The sequence below is a fragment of the Macaca fascicularis genome, chromosome 4, assembly GCF_037993035.2.
Source record: "Macaca fascicularis isolate 582-1 chromosome 4, T2T-MFA8v1.1".
NCBI classification, from domain to species: Eukaryota; Metazoa; Chordata; class Mammalia; order Primates; family Cercopithecidae; genus Macaca; species Macaca fascicularis.
In genome coordinates, this window is record NC_088378.1 from 133551075 (window position 1) to 133567148 (window position 16074).

The window sequence follows — 16074 nt, forward strand, 5'->3', positions numbered from 1 at the left end:
GGGCTGGGTGCGGTGGCTCATGCCTGTCATCCTGCCATCAGGAGGCCGAGGCAGGTGGATCACTTGAGGTCAGGAGTTCAAGACCAGCCTGGCCAACACGGTGAAACTCTGTCTCTACTAAAAATACAAGTGTGGTGGCAGATGTCTGTAAAACCAGCTACTTGGCGGGGCGGGGTGAGGAAGGAGAATAACTTGAACCCGGGAGAGGGAGATTGCAGTGTGCCAAGATCGCACCACTGCACCAGCCTGGGTGACAAAGAGAGATTCTGTCTCAAAAAAAAAAAAAAAAAGTGAGTCAAGAAAAGGGGAAAACTGTTCTCTTTTTTGGGGGGGAAAAAAAACAATGAACAATACAAAGCTATTCTAGTTCATGTCACTGTTTATCACACTGAAAGGAAAACAGGTAACCCAAAATAGGGAGGGAGGGATATAAAGTAAAATTGAATTAACATGCTTCTTATAGGGTGGAAAGATGACAGTTTCTGGAAAAACTGCCTTGATATTTAACAGGACCGTTCTTAGTCCCATCTGCTTTAACCTCAACAGTTCCACAGCTCCCCTATGGCCTCACAAATAGTTATTTTATTTGCTGCTCTACTAATTATAATCACATTTTAAACATACACACAGCATGTTTTAACCATCCTTTTTCAAGTCTATCAGAGAGAATATTATCTACATGTGCTGGATGTTTCTCCCAATGTTTTCTTGTAGTAGGTTTCATAGTTTGAGGTTTCAGATTTAAGTCTTTAATCCCCTTTGATTTTATTTTTGTATGTGGAGAGAGACAGGGGTCTAGTTTCATACTTCTGCACATGAATGTCCAGTTTTCCCAGCACCATTTATTGGAGAGAGTTTCTTTTCTCCAGTGTACGTTCTCGGCAACTTTGTCAAAAATGAGTTCACTGTGGATTTGTTTCTGGGTTCTCTATTCCATTCCATTGGTCTACGTATCTTTTTATGCCAGTTTGAGGGTGTCTTGGTTAGTATAGCTCTGCAGTATAAATTGAAGTCACGTAATGTGATTCCTCCTATTTTGTTCTTTTTGCTTATGATAGCTTTGGCTATTCTGGGTCTTTTGTTGTTCCACATAAATGTTAGGATTTTTTTCTATTTCTGTGAAGAATGTCACTGGTATTTGGACAGGGATTGCATTGAATCTCTGCCCACTTTAAACATAAAAACATAATGTCATGAAGATAGCCAGCTAAATATCCAAACACCTTCCAAATAAAATTATCTAAAGGAGATGACTATAACTCCGGTTACAGTATTTTATTAGCTGAAGGTATAACTTGATGGTTAGAAATGAAGGACAAAAGGGAAACTTCTGGTAGTTTGTTGCCAAGGAAAGTGATCTCTTTCCTTCACAAAATACTTGTTCTTGACAGGAATGTTGCGAGAATTAACAAGAGAACATGTGGAAAAATTCTGAGCTCTCTGAAGAAATGTAAACTCTGTCTAGTAATCTTAAGGTGTGATGTGCTTTAACTCACACATTCTAACCAAAAGCAACCTAGGACTTGGCAGTACTTTTCAACTCTTCATTGACTGTGGAGATCCTAGAACTCCACAAAGATGGTAGGGGTAGGGTGGAGTGGACAACCACACACCCTTCATCTATCTAATTGTTCTCTGTTTAAATACCAAAATGATCATGGTGTTGCTTCTTTTAAAAAAAAAAAAAATCTAAAGATTACAGAGTTTAACTGGTAATAATTCTGTCTGGCTAAAAGCCATCATATAAAGAAAAGTCTTTCCCATCTATCTCACAAAGACAAACTGATCTTTCTGCTACTATAGCTACTTTTTGCAATCTGCATCATAGACTCACAGTGATGACAAAACAATTTCTTAAAAAGAGTTGCCTCTCTCCTTTTGATAGCTGTAGACCAACCATGCTACACTGCTGCCCACCTCTAAAATATGACAATACCCTTTACCTGATCAAAACTGTAATTGCTTGAAATACAAATCGTGACTGATTAATCAACCACTGAGGTCTTCACTTACTAAACATAATAATGGGTCTAATGCTAATCCTTAGAGCTAATTTTCAAAGTACTAAGAAGAAAATGATCTGTTTACTGAAGAAGTCACTAACCTTTTTCAACTGCATAGTCCTATCTAATTGGCCATGTACCTTTAATATGTATATATTTGTGGGTGTATTTGCTGTTTATAAACTGTTTATAAACTGCAGACTGAGAGAGGTTGCTCATGCCTGTAATCCCAGCACTGTGGGAGGTCAAGGCGAGAGGACTGCCTGAGCTCAGGAGTTCGAGATCAGTCTGGGCAACATAATAAGACCTTGTCTCTATTAAAAAATAAAAATAAATAAATAAAAGTAAATGTATGAACACATACACATATAATAAAGTGAATTTGCAAAACATAAATTAAGGCTGAGATAAAGAGCTTTTGCTATTGTCTCCACACACCTCAGACAGTACATTGTGTGCCCTTTGTCAGAGACAGCAGACTTAAAGAATCACCTTAGTCTAATATCATCAGTATCCGTTTTCTAACAAACATCATTTATGAAGCTCAAGGCTGCTTTAGGTCCAAACTTGTATGGATAGACTGGCTGGGAGGAGGTAGGTAAGATCTCACTTAAGGTGTCACTCTGTGTCTCCGAAGAAATGACACCACTGTAAAGTAATTATTTACTACCATCTATGCCTGAAGGCCCATGTGGTTTCTGTCTGGGAGACCCCCTTATAATAGAAGCACTGTACAGCACATGTCATAGACATGAATCCTAACTTGAAGAACCTAGACATAAAGGCTACAAGGAACATTCCAGCAAAATAACAGTAATAATTGGTGGTTCAGAAGAAAAATGATTGAAATCCCCACCACGGGCAACCTGTTGACTGCAGGACACAGAGAAAGATGGAGACAAAGACAGTCAACCTGTGGTTCTCAAAATAAATTCTTTAATTTACCTCTCAAAATCAGGAAGCTCTGTCCTTTAGAATCAGGGCCAATATTTAAGGCTGAGGCAGTCTGGCTAGCCTAAGCGGGCACAGAACAGTCTTCAGACGGCTTAACTTGACGACCTTTAACGTCCATTGCTGAGAAATCTCAACTTTCCTTCAGGCTTTTTAGGAGATGACCTGGACATTGCATTAATTTCCTTCCAAGTCAGAAATTCTCAATCTTTTTCTAGTTAAGAGAGGTATGTATTCACCTAAATGAAGGCCTACAAAGGTATGACTGAGAGCTCAATGCCTATCATTTCACTAATGGAGATCTAAATATTACCACCTTCAATTGCCAGTATAATACCGACACGTAACAAAGAACATGATCAATATAAAATCAGGTCATAAAACTGAGTACAGCAAAGAATGCCAGTACTTCTACTTTACTCTTTCTTCTGCCTAAGATACCCATTGATGTGTTTATCAACACCATCTAAAGGGTGGCTCACTATAAAGACATAATCTTCATTAAGACAATGGAAACTACCAGTAATTGAAGGTCTACTATGTGAGCATACTCTTTTTTTCTTACACCAAACCTGGGAGATTTATCATCCCATTTTACAGATGAAGAACAAAATTTTGAGATGTTGACTTATTTACTTAAAATCACAACTTGTAAGTGGCTAAGCTTAGATCTGAAACCAGATGTGATTTTAGAACTCACATTTTCAAACTACTTGACTGTATGCTATACTTCCAAATATATGTTTCGTTTTTTCCATATTTCATTCAACAGTCTGCTTTTCCACAATCTGGTTAGGAGAAGAAACAATTACAAAATATGAAAAGCAATAGCATGATATAGCGGAAAACAATGCAGGCTTTAGTGTCTTAAAGATCCGTGTCCAAGTCTTGGCTCCATCACTTACTAGCAATATTACCTCAGAAAATATACTTAAGTTTATGAGTGCCCACATTTTTTTTCATCTGTAAAAGAGGAATTATAATAACTATCTTGCAGAACTGTTCTGAAGATTAAATCATCGTGTATATAAAATATAGAGAATAGTACCTGGCAATGTAGTAAGCATATAAGAAATATCATTATTAGTTTTAGATACACAAAATAGTATGGGATCAGAGAGGAGGAAACAGATCTACCTAGGAGACAGACACAAGTAAATGATATTCATCAGAGTTTCCTGCTAGTTTCAGCATCTGAGTATATGAGTCTCCTTCCCAAACCTCTCAGGATGACCACTGTGTTCAAGGTTCAACTCCTTGACTGCTACTTGAACACAGTGGTAGTGCTTAACAGTAAAACCTTCTCTGAGGGCCAAGATTAGAAGGAAAGACAAAGACTAAAGTACTGTGCATTTGAAGTGCTGGACCTCAAATCAAAGGACTCTGAATGTTTTCAAGCTTCTGGCTGGAGTGGGCAGGTAGTTGGCTCTCTGACTTCCCACAGGCTAAAATCAGGATGGTCTATCTCACTTCAGTCACAGCTCTTTTCTACCTCAGGAAAAACGATAAATCTACTCTACCTAGTGGAGCTTGGGAACTGAGCACAGGAGGGATAAGAGCATGCCAAGACTATCTTATACCCCCTACCCTACCTCAAAGCTGGTCATTTGGAAGAGAAGAGTACAATTGAGTTCCTTAGAGTTCAGTGCCTGGATGTTACTTTGAAACTATGCAAACATGGGCCTGACTGAGGCCTAGCATCAAACTATGAGCATTTAAAGGAGCTGAGGTTTCAGTGTTAAGCTTGTACATGGAAATAGTTTGTGCTATTTCTGCTGGGTTTTTTAAGTTACAAGGATTTTTTAAGTTATGAAAAATACTCTGACTGTGACCTTTAGGAAAACAATACAATTATTTTGACTCTTCCAAATATAATCCTTGAGATATTTTAAATAGCAGACAGCATTATTAGAAAAGGTAAATATCACTTAAAATAAACTAAGCTATAGGCGAAGGGAACAATGGGCATTCTGACTGCTCTTTAGAGTGACACAAGATTCATGACTTTATGTTTAATAAAAATGCCACAGATGCACAAAGATGTTTTTGGGACTCTGCATCTAAAAAGAGAAATCTCAGTATATCCATGGCTTTAAATCAAATGACAGAAAACAATTTTCCAAAAATACTAGGATACTACAATAGTCAATTTAAAACACTGATTTTCTACATTAAAACTATTAAAATTTCAGTCTTGGCCCTCAGATTAGCTACATGCTACAAACTGGGCAATGATGTGCATTTCTGTTATGTCTTAATAACATTCTTCAGATATTAGAAATTATGTATATATTGATGTCCACCTTCTTGGATCTAGCTGCCAGCATTTACTCAGTCAGTCTGACTCCCCAAAAACATCATTCTGACCCTGACCTCTGCTGACACTCCACTGTCAATACTAAGCACATAATATATCACCTCACAACTGATGGAAGAAATCAGAGACCCTGACAAGCACACCAAGTTAGAACCAGTTGCTAACTTCTGTGAAGAATTCAAATAAGGATGAATTCACATAAGAATGACGTACATACCTGTACCACAGGATCTTTTTGTTGGTGTGATTAATGAGACATGAGCTGTGTCTGTGCATGGCCCACCTAGAAACAGAAAGGCAGGTGCATCAGTCAGGACACATCCTTTACATGTCCATATAGTTGCTTTCCTGAGTAAAGAGAAACTTAAAAAGGAAAAGATCAACCTGCAAATACAATGACGAGAAGTAGTAGGAAAGACGGTGGTGGTGGTGGGTTAATTCTAAGGACCTAATTTTAGTTCAGCAGTTTAGTCTATAGAGATGCATAGTCTTTCTACATTATAACATGCTTTTCATAAAAACACAAAAACCCAAAAAAACAGCCAAGTCTCACATAACGTTAACAAGTTAAAGAATAAAAATTTAATTAGAATTCAGATCTAGGTGAGAGGAAATTACCCACAAGTTTGGAAAGATGCATTCCTCCACAGAACGATGAGCAGGAGTTCTCTCTCTTAGGTTGGTATCTCAGCAGTCACTCTACCTTGGAATTTACAGAAAAACTAGCCTTACATAGTAAGAAAGGGAGGGCCTTAAGAAACAATAAACTGCTTGTCAAAAGAAATAAGAATCATTTTCACATAGAAGAAAGCATTGCTGACCAAGGAAGAACATCTAGTTTCATTATAAGAAATATGATAACAAGAGGCCCTTTATGCAATCTTGGTGGGCCCAGAGATCTGATGCATAAGCATAATTCAAGAGTATGCAAGAGATACAGTTGTTGGGTGAGTGAAGGCTTGAAAATCAATAATTTCATTCTGCAAAATCAAGACTTTCAACACATTTTGAGGTTGATACTGATACACACCCCAACACTTTCCACTGACATGCCCTGGGATGGGCAGTGGTGATCATAAAGGAATAGAACACATAGGCAACTGTTACACATTTATTTTAAAAAGGGTCCCCAGGTGACTGTGACTAGCAGAAGGAAAACATGGTTACTTGGCAGAGTTGTGTATCTCCTACAACAAGAATTCATATAAGTTACTCACTGAAAAGGAGGGAAAGATGAAGGAGCTCTGAGACCTGTTCCTAGAGTGCACAGTGCCAAGATTCATGGGTTTAAGGACTTGGAGAGCCCACCTAAGAAGTTCACTCTTAGCTTACTCTTTACTATAACAAGGCCACAATAGCAACAACCCTTAGTTAGTGTAAGACACAGAAGGGAAATTTTGAAAGAGGAAAAACCAAGTAAGTGCATTGTTGACTTCAAAGAACACTTAGCAAATACCTACTATGTGTCACCACACAGGTTAGTCCCACAGTCAGGGAGATCATAATCTTTCTTAAAACAAACAAACAAACAAAAACCCAAAAAACCTCTGTACATAAAGAACAATACATGACAGCAATAAATAGCTAGACGGAAAGTGGCCAAGTGTCAAAGAACAAGAAACAGGTAATAAATGCTATATGTAATGAGGAAGGAGAACATTCATCATTGGCTTGTATTACTTGGAAATACAAGAATTTGAAAATAAGGCAAGAATAAATTGCAGTTTCGAAAGTCAGACCAGAGAGCAGAGTATTTCAACAGAACATTTTTCTACAAATGTCACATTCACCAGAAAAAGTGTCATGAATTAAAATTCCAGAGGTTCAAAAGGTAAACTGTGACATGAAAACAGGCAACATGAAGAGACAATGAGAGACATGCAAAGCTAACACAGCCTCAACATCCTCAAAAACCCTCCTGGGATTGGTTTCTGTAGCTCCATAAAATGCTGTAACTTCTGCTTCCATGTAAGGCTTCTTTGTTTTTGTTAATTGAAGCCTTCTTATTTCTTGAAAAGTATAGGCTTTTTAGAAGACTGAGTTTAAGTCTGACACTACTCTCTACTTGCTGAGTAATCTTGGATAAATAATCCTCAGTTTCTTTAACAAAACAAACAAAAAAATGGAAATAGTAAAATTGCCAATAAGTGACTTTTGATGAACCATCTGTACAGCAAGGTATCATAAACCATAAAACTTTATATTATATATCATCACTTTCTCTTCCACTTGATTTTATGTTCCCAAGGATCAAGAATCACACTGTTATCTACTGTTGGGTCACTGCTATGTAGACAGTGAGTGCTTAATAATGTTCATCAAGCGACTACTGCAAACTATTTAATCAGAAGAGTAACAGTTTATATATGTGTGTGCGTGTGTATATGTATATGTATACAGACACACACACACATATAATACCAAGTTCTGTCATACGTGTGCAGAACATGCAAGTTTGTCACACAGGTATACACGTGCCACGGTGGTTTGCTGCACCCATCAACCCGTCATCTACATTAGGTATTTCTCCTAATGCTATCCCTCCCCTAGACCCCCACGCTCCAACAGGCCCTGGTGTGTGACGTTCCCCTCCCTGTGTCCATGTGTTTTCATTGTTCAACTCCCATTTATGAGTGAGAAAATGTGGTGTTTGTTTTTTTTTCAAGGAAATTTTAAAATTAGAGTGTAACATTTGAGAGAATGCAATATTAGAATGATGTGTATAGAACTTAAATGTACATCCTGAGGGATTTTAACACATACATACTGTGTAACGGCCATAGATCAAAATATTAGAACATTCCCAACATCCAGAAAGTCCTGGGGATCATTTTTAAAAATATAAGTTCCCAAACCCTGACTCTGGAAATTTTGATGTAGTAGATTGGGGTGGACATAGGAGGAAGTTACTGTACTTTTCTAAACTAGCTGAGCACAATGTAAATATTAACAGTCCAGTCAGTTCTAATTTCTGATTACCCCTAACTCAGTATCTGGCCAAGATCACTGAGTTCCCGTAACACCATGAGCTGCACAGTGCATAAGGGTCAGTAACAGCTTAACTAACAAAATACTTTTTTTAAAAGGACATAAAATAATTCATCCAGTAGAATTATATAAGAAAGGAGAAAAGTCAAATCAAAAACCCTAAAGAAATCTGGCTGAGACTCATGAATTAACACCTATATTTACAAATGTTCTAGAAGATTATCATATAAGAGAATCTTTACCTTGCCTTTAGCTTGAGAGTTTATTCTTTTAAAAATTTCTAGTGAATAAATTTCTGTAGGTTTCTGCAAATAACTTTAAGGCTGCCTAGCATATCTCAACATGCATCATCATGAAGGTGTTCTCCAGAGAGCTTGTTAAACTAACAACCCAATCCAATGTATTCACTATATTACAGTAAAGTACAAATGGAACCATAGTTGAACCAAGACAAACTGACAGCAAGAGTACCTGGCAGTAATAATATATCCCAGCTTTGATAATTGGGCAATGTTATAAACAGAGAACTTAGAGTTAAATTTGGTCTGGCAAACTACAACCTATGAAACACCAAAACCAAGAACAGGAACATATCAGCACCACACATATATTCTACACTAATTGCACTGTCTTCCACACAATTACAGTTAGTTCCAAATCAACTCTGTTAAAATCAATGCAGGAAATTAAAGGCCACTCACAGAAAATGTTTTCAGGTTTCTGCCCACAACAATAAAAATATAACATGGGTAACATTTGGTTACAGCAAACAAAATAGTTTTGAGAGTTGACAGTGAGGGTCAAAGTTCCTTTTCTGGACTTTCTAATGCCTGAGAGTGTGGCTGGCGTAAGTCCCCATAAATCACTGTAAACTTGACTCCCACTTTTTACCTTTCTTCTTCTTTCCAAACAACAGGGTAGACAGAGGTAGTAACTAAAGAATCAGATGAGAAAGCCTCTTCATGATTGTGTGTTCTATAGATGAATGTAGTGTGTATGTGTATGTGTTGACTAGGACTGAGGTTGGGACAATAAATGTATTTCTAAGCACAGAACAATTCAAACCATTATCTTCTAGCCTGTATCAGTGGCAAATGAGTTTGGGTTTATTAATGTCTAAAAAAATTACAAAGTGCCTTGCTTAATACGACAGGTTCTTTGGATTCTGAGCCAGATGATATCAAGATTAACCAACCTGAAATAACTTTTAGCCAATCATCATGAATGCTTTTTGCTTTCTTTTACTAAAGCAAATTAAATAACTGAATTTTTTCAAGTTTCTTCATTATCTGGAGATATTTATTAACAGACTAACATTTTGCATTTCATATTACATTCAGAGGACTTTTTCCTTAAAAAACATCAAGTTTCAACAATTTAATGTTTGGAGTTTGCGAGTGAATAAAGCCTCTGGTAACTGTGGTTTGTGACTAGAGAAGAGTGAATATTCTACCTCTTCTTCTAGGGATGTTTCTATTCTTGTATTAAAGGTGTCATATATAATGCAGCACTGCGGATCACATTTACAATTCCACATGAAAGCCATGAAACTATATTCTTCAGCTGTATTCCCAACAAGTAGAAATTGTTACAGCATTTGCAATATGGTAGTAGATTTTCCCAGGGAAACAGTATTATTGACTGCAGCCCTATAAAGTTGAAGACATGGGTCAAATCTGCATACTCACTTCACTGTAACCTACAAAAACAGGAGTAGATGAAGATACCCCATTAACTATCAACACACACATTTCAAAATGAAGTACCAGAATTATTGTATTTTTCCAGTCTCCTATAGAGTTACTGAGTATGTCAAAAAACTCAGGTCTACCTACTCATGTAGTGGTCAATCCCATCAGCTAGTTGAAGACTACAACTCGAGGAGGAAGTCGAGAATGGTGGTTTGGAGGATAGCTGCATTTAGCTTTTCATGCACTCAAACTTCAAACTCCACAGCTGAGTAAATACAGAAAAATAACATTTCTTCTTAACCTTGAAATGGAGATCAACAATCTACTCTGAAAAATTTTGTTAAACCAGCTGTGATGACTGGTTATTTTTGGCTTCTGGTTTCACTAGCCCTCACTGGCTGCAGTTAAATCATGTGCTAAAAATCTTCAACACAGATAATAGCACATCAATTAGAAAAAATAGACTATCAAGGAGTTGGTCAGCTAAAAATTGCCAGAAGTGCAATAATCAAATATTCTACTATCAGTCCTTTCACAGTAACTGCAAAACATTAATACACAAAAATAGCCATTCCTTTTGTAGATTTGTAACACTTCAATTTTCTTAATTAACATGACATTTACATAAAAGTATCTAATTATTTTAAAGGCACTGTGGGCTAATTAAAAATGCACCATCCTTTTTTAACCAGCTTGTCAATTCCACTCTATCATAATCTGTACACTGTTTTCCTTTGCAGCATCTCACTTTTCCAAGCTCACAGTTCTAAAGGTAATTTTGGACAACAAATTAAAGAGCTGCAATTCTCTCCTCTCTGTAGAGATTCAGAATGTCTTTTCTTTTCCTCCTAAGCCTCCCTGGGCAGAGAGAGATTCAGGATATCTTATTAAGAATTTCTTGAAGAGGCTTCTTAAAAAAATAAAAAAGGACAAAAAAAACCTCAACAAATCTATGCAATGGAGATAGTGAAATAAACTACACTGTTTCCTGATATGTCCATGTTTAGAATGTAAAATTATCTTCAAAAAATTCAAATAATATATATTTCTTGAGCAGTAAAATATTCCTTCTTTAGCCTTCAATATAAACACAGAGATTTAAAATAGCAAAGAACTGACAGTATTTAATGAGTATCCAGTACATAGTAGAATGCACAAGAAAAGTCACCTCTTCAGAAAACCCTAATCTCCAACCTCACCCTAAACCTGGAATTCCTGAATTGTTTTAATCAGAAAGGACACACCTATCTGTCAATATAATTGAGTTTGAAAAGCACCATTGATTAAAAACAAGGATACATAAAGATATAGTGAATTGTAATCCAAGTTTACAGAAATTCTTCAACACAGATAATAGCCCTCTTATTTCTCCAAACGAAACTTCCAAATTAAACCATTTACAAAGCTTTTTACAGAATCTAAGTGTTAATCTCCCAGAGTTAGAAGTTCTAATCCTAACTCAGTACATGATCTTTCACACTATTTAGATCCAAATTAGTAATTTCTGAGAAGGGAATTTTCAAAGTGGGTCAGAAGTTGCAATTGGTAGCTTATCTATTTTGTTAATAAGGGCTTCTTTCTCAACAAAATCTTATTACCACTCCACCTTAACTCTCCTAAACAATTACAGGCATACCTCGGAGATACTATGGGTTTGGTTCCAGACCACCGCAATAAAGTAAATACAGCAATAAAGTTCGAGTTGCACAAATTTTTTGGCTTCTCAATGCATATATATGTTATTAGTTTATACTATGTTATAGACTCTATTAAGTGTGCAACAGCATGATGTCTAAAAATGTACATACCTTAATTTAAAAAAACTCTACTTCTAAAAAAAATGCTAATGATCATCTGAGTCTTCAGTGATTCATACTCTTCTTGCTAGTGAAGGATCTTTCTTCAATGTTGATGGCTGCTAACTGATCAGGTGGTGGTAGCTGCTGAAAAATGGGGTGGCTGCAGCAATTTCTTAAAAAAAGAAAACGAGGCCAGGCACAGTGGCTCACATCTGTAATCCCAGCACTTTGGGAGGCCGAGGGAGGTAGATCACAAGGTCAAGAGATTGAGGACCATCCTGGCTAACACGGTGAAACCCCATCTCTACTAAAAATACAAAAAATTAGCTGGGTGTGGTGGCACGCACCTGTAGTCTCAGCTACTTGGGAGGCTGAGGCAGGAGAATGGCGTGAACCTGGGAGGTGGAGGTTGCAGTGAGTCGAGATTGTGCCACTACACTACAGGCTGGGCGACAGAGCGAGACTCTGTCTCAAAAAACAAAACAAAACAAACAAAAAAACAACTCTGCCACATCAACTGACTCTTCCTTTTACAAAAGATTTCTCTGTAGTAATGCTGTTTGACAGCATTTTACCCACAGGACTTCTTTCAAAATTGAAGTCAATCCTCTCAAACTCTGCTCTTGTTTTATCAACTAAGTTTATGTAATATTCTAGATCCTTTGTTGCCATTTCAATAATGTTCACAGCATCTTCACCAGGAGTAGATTCCATCTCAAGAAACCACTTTCCTTTGCTCAATCATATGAAGCAGCTCCTCGTCCATTAAAGTTTTATAATGAGATTGCAACAATTCAGTCACCTCATCAGGCTCCACTTTTAATTCTACTCCTCTTGTGATTTCCACCACATCTGCAATTATTTTCTCTGCCCAAGTCTTGAACCCCTCAAAATCATCCATGAGGGTTAGAATCAACTTCTTCCCAACTTCTGTTAATGTTGATATTTTGACCTTTTCCCATGAATCACAAATGGTCTTTATGGCATCTAGAATGGTGAGTCCTTTCCAGATGATCTTCCATTTACTTTGGCAGATCCATGAGAGGAATCAGTATCTATGGCAGCTATAGCCTTGTAAAATGTACTTCTTAGATAATTATGACTTAAAAGTCAAAATGACTCCTTAATCCATGGGCTACAGAATCAATGCTGTGTTACCAGGCATGGAAACATAAATTTCCTTGTACCTCTCCATCAGAGCTCTTGGGTGACAAGGTGTATTGTCAATGAGCAGTAGTATTTTGAAAGGAGCATTTTTTTTTTTTTATCAGCAGTAGGTCTACACAGTAGGCTTAAAATATTCAGTGAATGATGCTATAAACAGATGTGCAGTCATCCAGGCTTTGTTGTTCCATTACAAAACACAGGCAGAGTGGATGCAGCAAAATTCTTAATGGACCTAGGATTTTCAGAAGGGTAAATAAGCACTGGCTTCCACTTAAAGTCACTAGCTACATTAGCTCCTAAAAGAGGGTCATACTGTCCTTTGAAGCCAGGGACTGACTTTTCCTCCTGTAAGTCCTGGATGGCATCTTCTTCCAATAGAAGGTTATTTCGGCTATTTTGAAAATCTGCTGTTCAGTGTAGTCACTTTCATCAGCGATATTAGCTAGGTATTTTTGGTAACTTGCTACAGCTTTCTACATCAGCAACTGCTGCTTCACCTTGCACTTTTATGGAGACGGCTTCTTTTCTTAGCCTCATGAACCAATCTCTGCTAACTCCAAGCTTTTCTTCTGTAACTTCTTTACCAGCATAGCAGTCCTCAACTTTTCTGTCTTGAGAACTTTTAACACTTAAAAATTACTGAGGACACTAAAAAACTTTTGTTTATGTGGCTTATATCATTGATATTTATCCCATATGAAATTATAACTTGACAAAAATTATGTTTTCATTTAAAATTAAAATAATTACACTTCAACATAAAAACTTTTTCTTTTATGAAAAATAACTGCAACTTAAAAAATAGTGAGAGTGGCCTGGCTTAAAGGAAGATACTTGGATTTTCATGTCTATATCTGTATTTAATCTGTTTATATGAATACGAAGAAAGCCCACTACTACATAAATATGTAGTTGGAAAAGGAAAGATCTCATGGATGCCCTGAGAGGGACCTGGGGACCTCTATAGGTCTCTGGACCACATTTGAGAACCACTGGTACAGAACCAGTGAATCTAAAGGTTAATATAAGATCCAATTTCCCCATACTCCTTACATGCCAACTGACTTATTTCTAGTCTTGCAGAAATCAACTGATGTACTAAGTGTAAATAACAGTAAAAGGGTTTCCCAGTCTCAACAAAATTGGAATATTTAAGTAAATAAAGGCAAGGGATAGTGGAATAAACTAGTCAAAAATTCAAACCAAGACATTCCATTTCTGCTATGTATATAAGAAGAGTAAAAACATGTTTCATGGAACTCTCAAAGGATTCTGGGTCAGCAGTTACATATGTTCAATTTAAATTTTTCAGATGTAATCTCTCACTTAGAATCCTATACCTTTCCATATGTTAAGATGCTGACAAACGCTTACCACCAATACTTCAAAATGTGATAAAGCCCAACAGCAATTAACAGTGACATTCTAAGACATCATCACCCTCTTGGGGATAAAAATAGAATAATCCCCATTTTGTTAGAGGTCAAAATACCACCTGGCTAATAAAATCATTACTAATTTTAGACATTGTTTTGTTTTTCTCTTGTGACAAAGCATATTTAATATGAACACAAAATCAGGGGCTGTCACCTCTCCAATTTAGGCTTCACTTCTGACTATTTACAGGCTTAACTAAGGCCCAACTCCAATTTCTACATTTGCATCATTTGCATTTTACCATCAACACAACCATGATTCTCATAACATTAATGGAGACACCACTCAGCACTGGAAGAGATTTTTTTTCTTTGTTTTTTCAAACACAGTTCAGCTAGCAAGAGTATTCTCATAAATCTCAGCCTGCAGCAGCTACTGAAAGAAGGCTGCAATGCTTTCTTTAGAAAGGGAAATGACTGGTGCATGTTCTTCCTAAGAGGCTTTAGGAAAAAAAAAAAAAAAAAGACATCTATTCAGGCCACAGGTACTGTTCCATGGACTTGTAAAAACAACTTGGAACACAGGTGCCCTTCTCCTCTGCCTCTCTGCTGAGCCTCTCCCATAGTTAGCTGTACCACAGCTGGAACATGATGAGTGACACTAAATGGAAATTACCTTAGTCCAACCGTCTTGCTTTACAGACAGAAGTGAACACTGTCAGGTCTCAATAATAGGATCTCTCTTTGCAACTAATAGTTGAAAATGTCACAATTTCAATTGTGTAGTGAAGGGGTTATACTGATATTTTAGAATTTTAAAAACTCCTCACTAAGGTGGCATCCTATTGTTTTTATTAAATCTATAATCATCTTTTTGATGGATCAAAAAGTGAGATGGTTTATAAAGTAACAGAGGCCATGAATACAAAATGTACAGTTACACAGTCATTTTTTGGCATTGGCAGCTCTGAATTTTCAGAAAGAAGTTCACAAGCACAATTAAAATATATTTATGTAAGCTTAAAATGGCTGCTTCAACACATTCACATAAATGTCATTATTTTTTTTTCCAGCCAAACATTTTTGTCATAAATAAAGCTTAGATTTAATTTAAAATCAGCACAGTGTCACATACTACTTGTAACTAGACAAAATAAAAATATGACAAGTGCAAGAGCTAAAGCTGTGTGAAGTGTGGTTGTTTACCATGACCTTTACTTTCACAGAGAAGGACAGAGCATTTAATTTAATAAGAACATTTAAAGAAATTCATATTGGGTGCAGGGGGGCCAGTGATGATGTTGCTTCAAAACCTAGTTTGAGTATCAGTAATTGTATAATCTCACATGTGACTGAGGTAATCTTTTGGGAAACTAACCTTTTAGATTTGCAGATTTCTTAAGGGACCTTTGAAAATAAGTATTAAAAGCTTGCTAGTATTCTGTCTTGCAAAGGGGAATCTTGAAGAGGGAAATTTAGGTGATAAATACCAACAAGCAAAAATGGTTATTTTACAACAGGCAAGTGCCTATTTGTACAGAAGAAAGAGACAGAGAGAGAGAGAGAGAGAGAGAGAGAGAGAGAGAGAGAGAGAGAGAGAGAGAGAGAACAGAAAAGACTCCCATTATTCCAAAAGTCTGAGATGAATTGTTACCACCACAAAGCATCCAAATTTTCAAAATTTGGTAGGGATACTGCCTTTTTTGAGTTGCTTTGTCTTGCGGTTATTGTATGGCACAGAAAATTATAAAAGAATATAAAATTATAAAAGAATATTCAAAA

The 16074-nt window shown here is 36.7% G+C and overlaps 1 protein-coding gene across 8 annotated transcripts in view; it reads right to left on the reverse strand.

Annotated features, from left to right (window-relative positions):
- The window catches only part of ZFAND3 (zinc finger AN1-type containing 3), a 336158-nt gene that overhangs the window by 65162 nt on the left and 254922 nt on the right, over nucleotides 1-16074 (reverse strand). For 6 of the 8 annotated variants that reach the window (XM_074038173.1, XM_045390222.2, XM_045390221.2 and 3 more), the window contains one exon: nucleotides 5489-5554. The exons of the other annotated variants lie outside the window; for them this stretch is intronic. In XM_074038173.1, the coding sequence (XP_073894274.1) occupies nucleotides 5489-5554 (66 nt within the window). The remainder of the gene's footprint in view (nucleotides 1-5488; nucleotides 5555-16074) is intronic. 8 annotated transcript variants of the gene reach the window in all.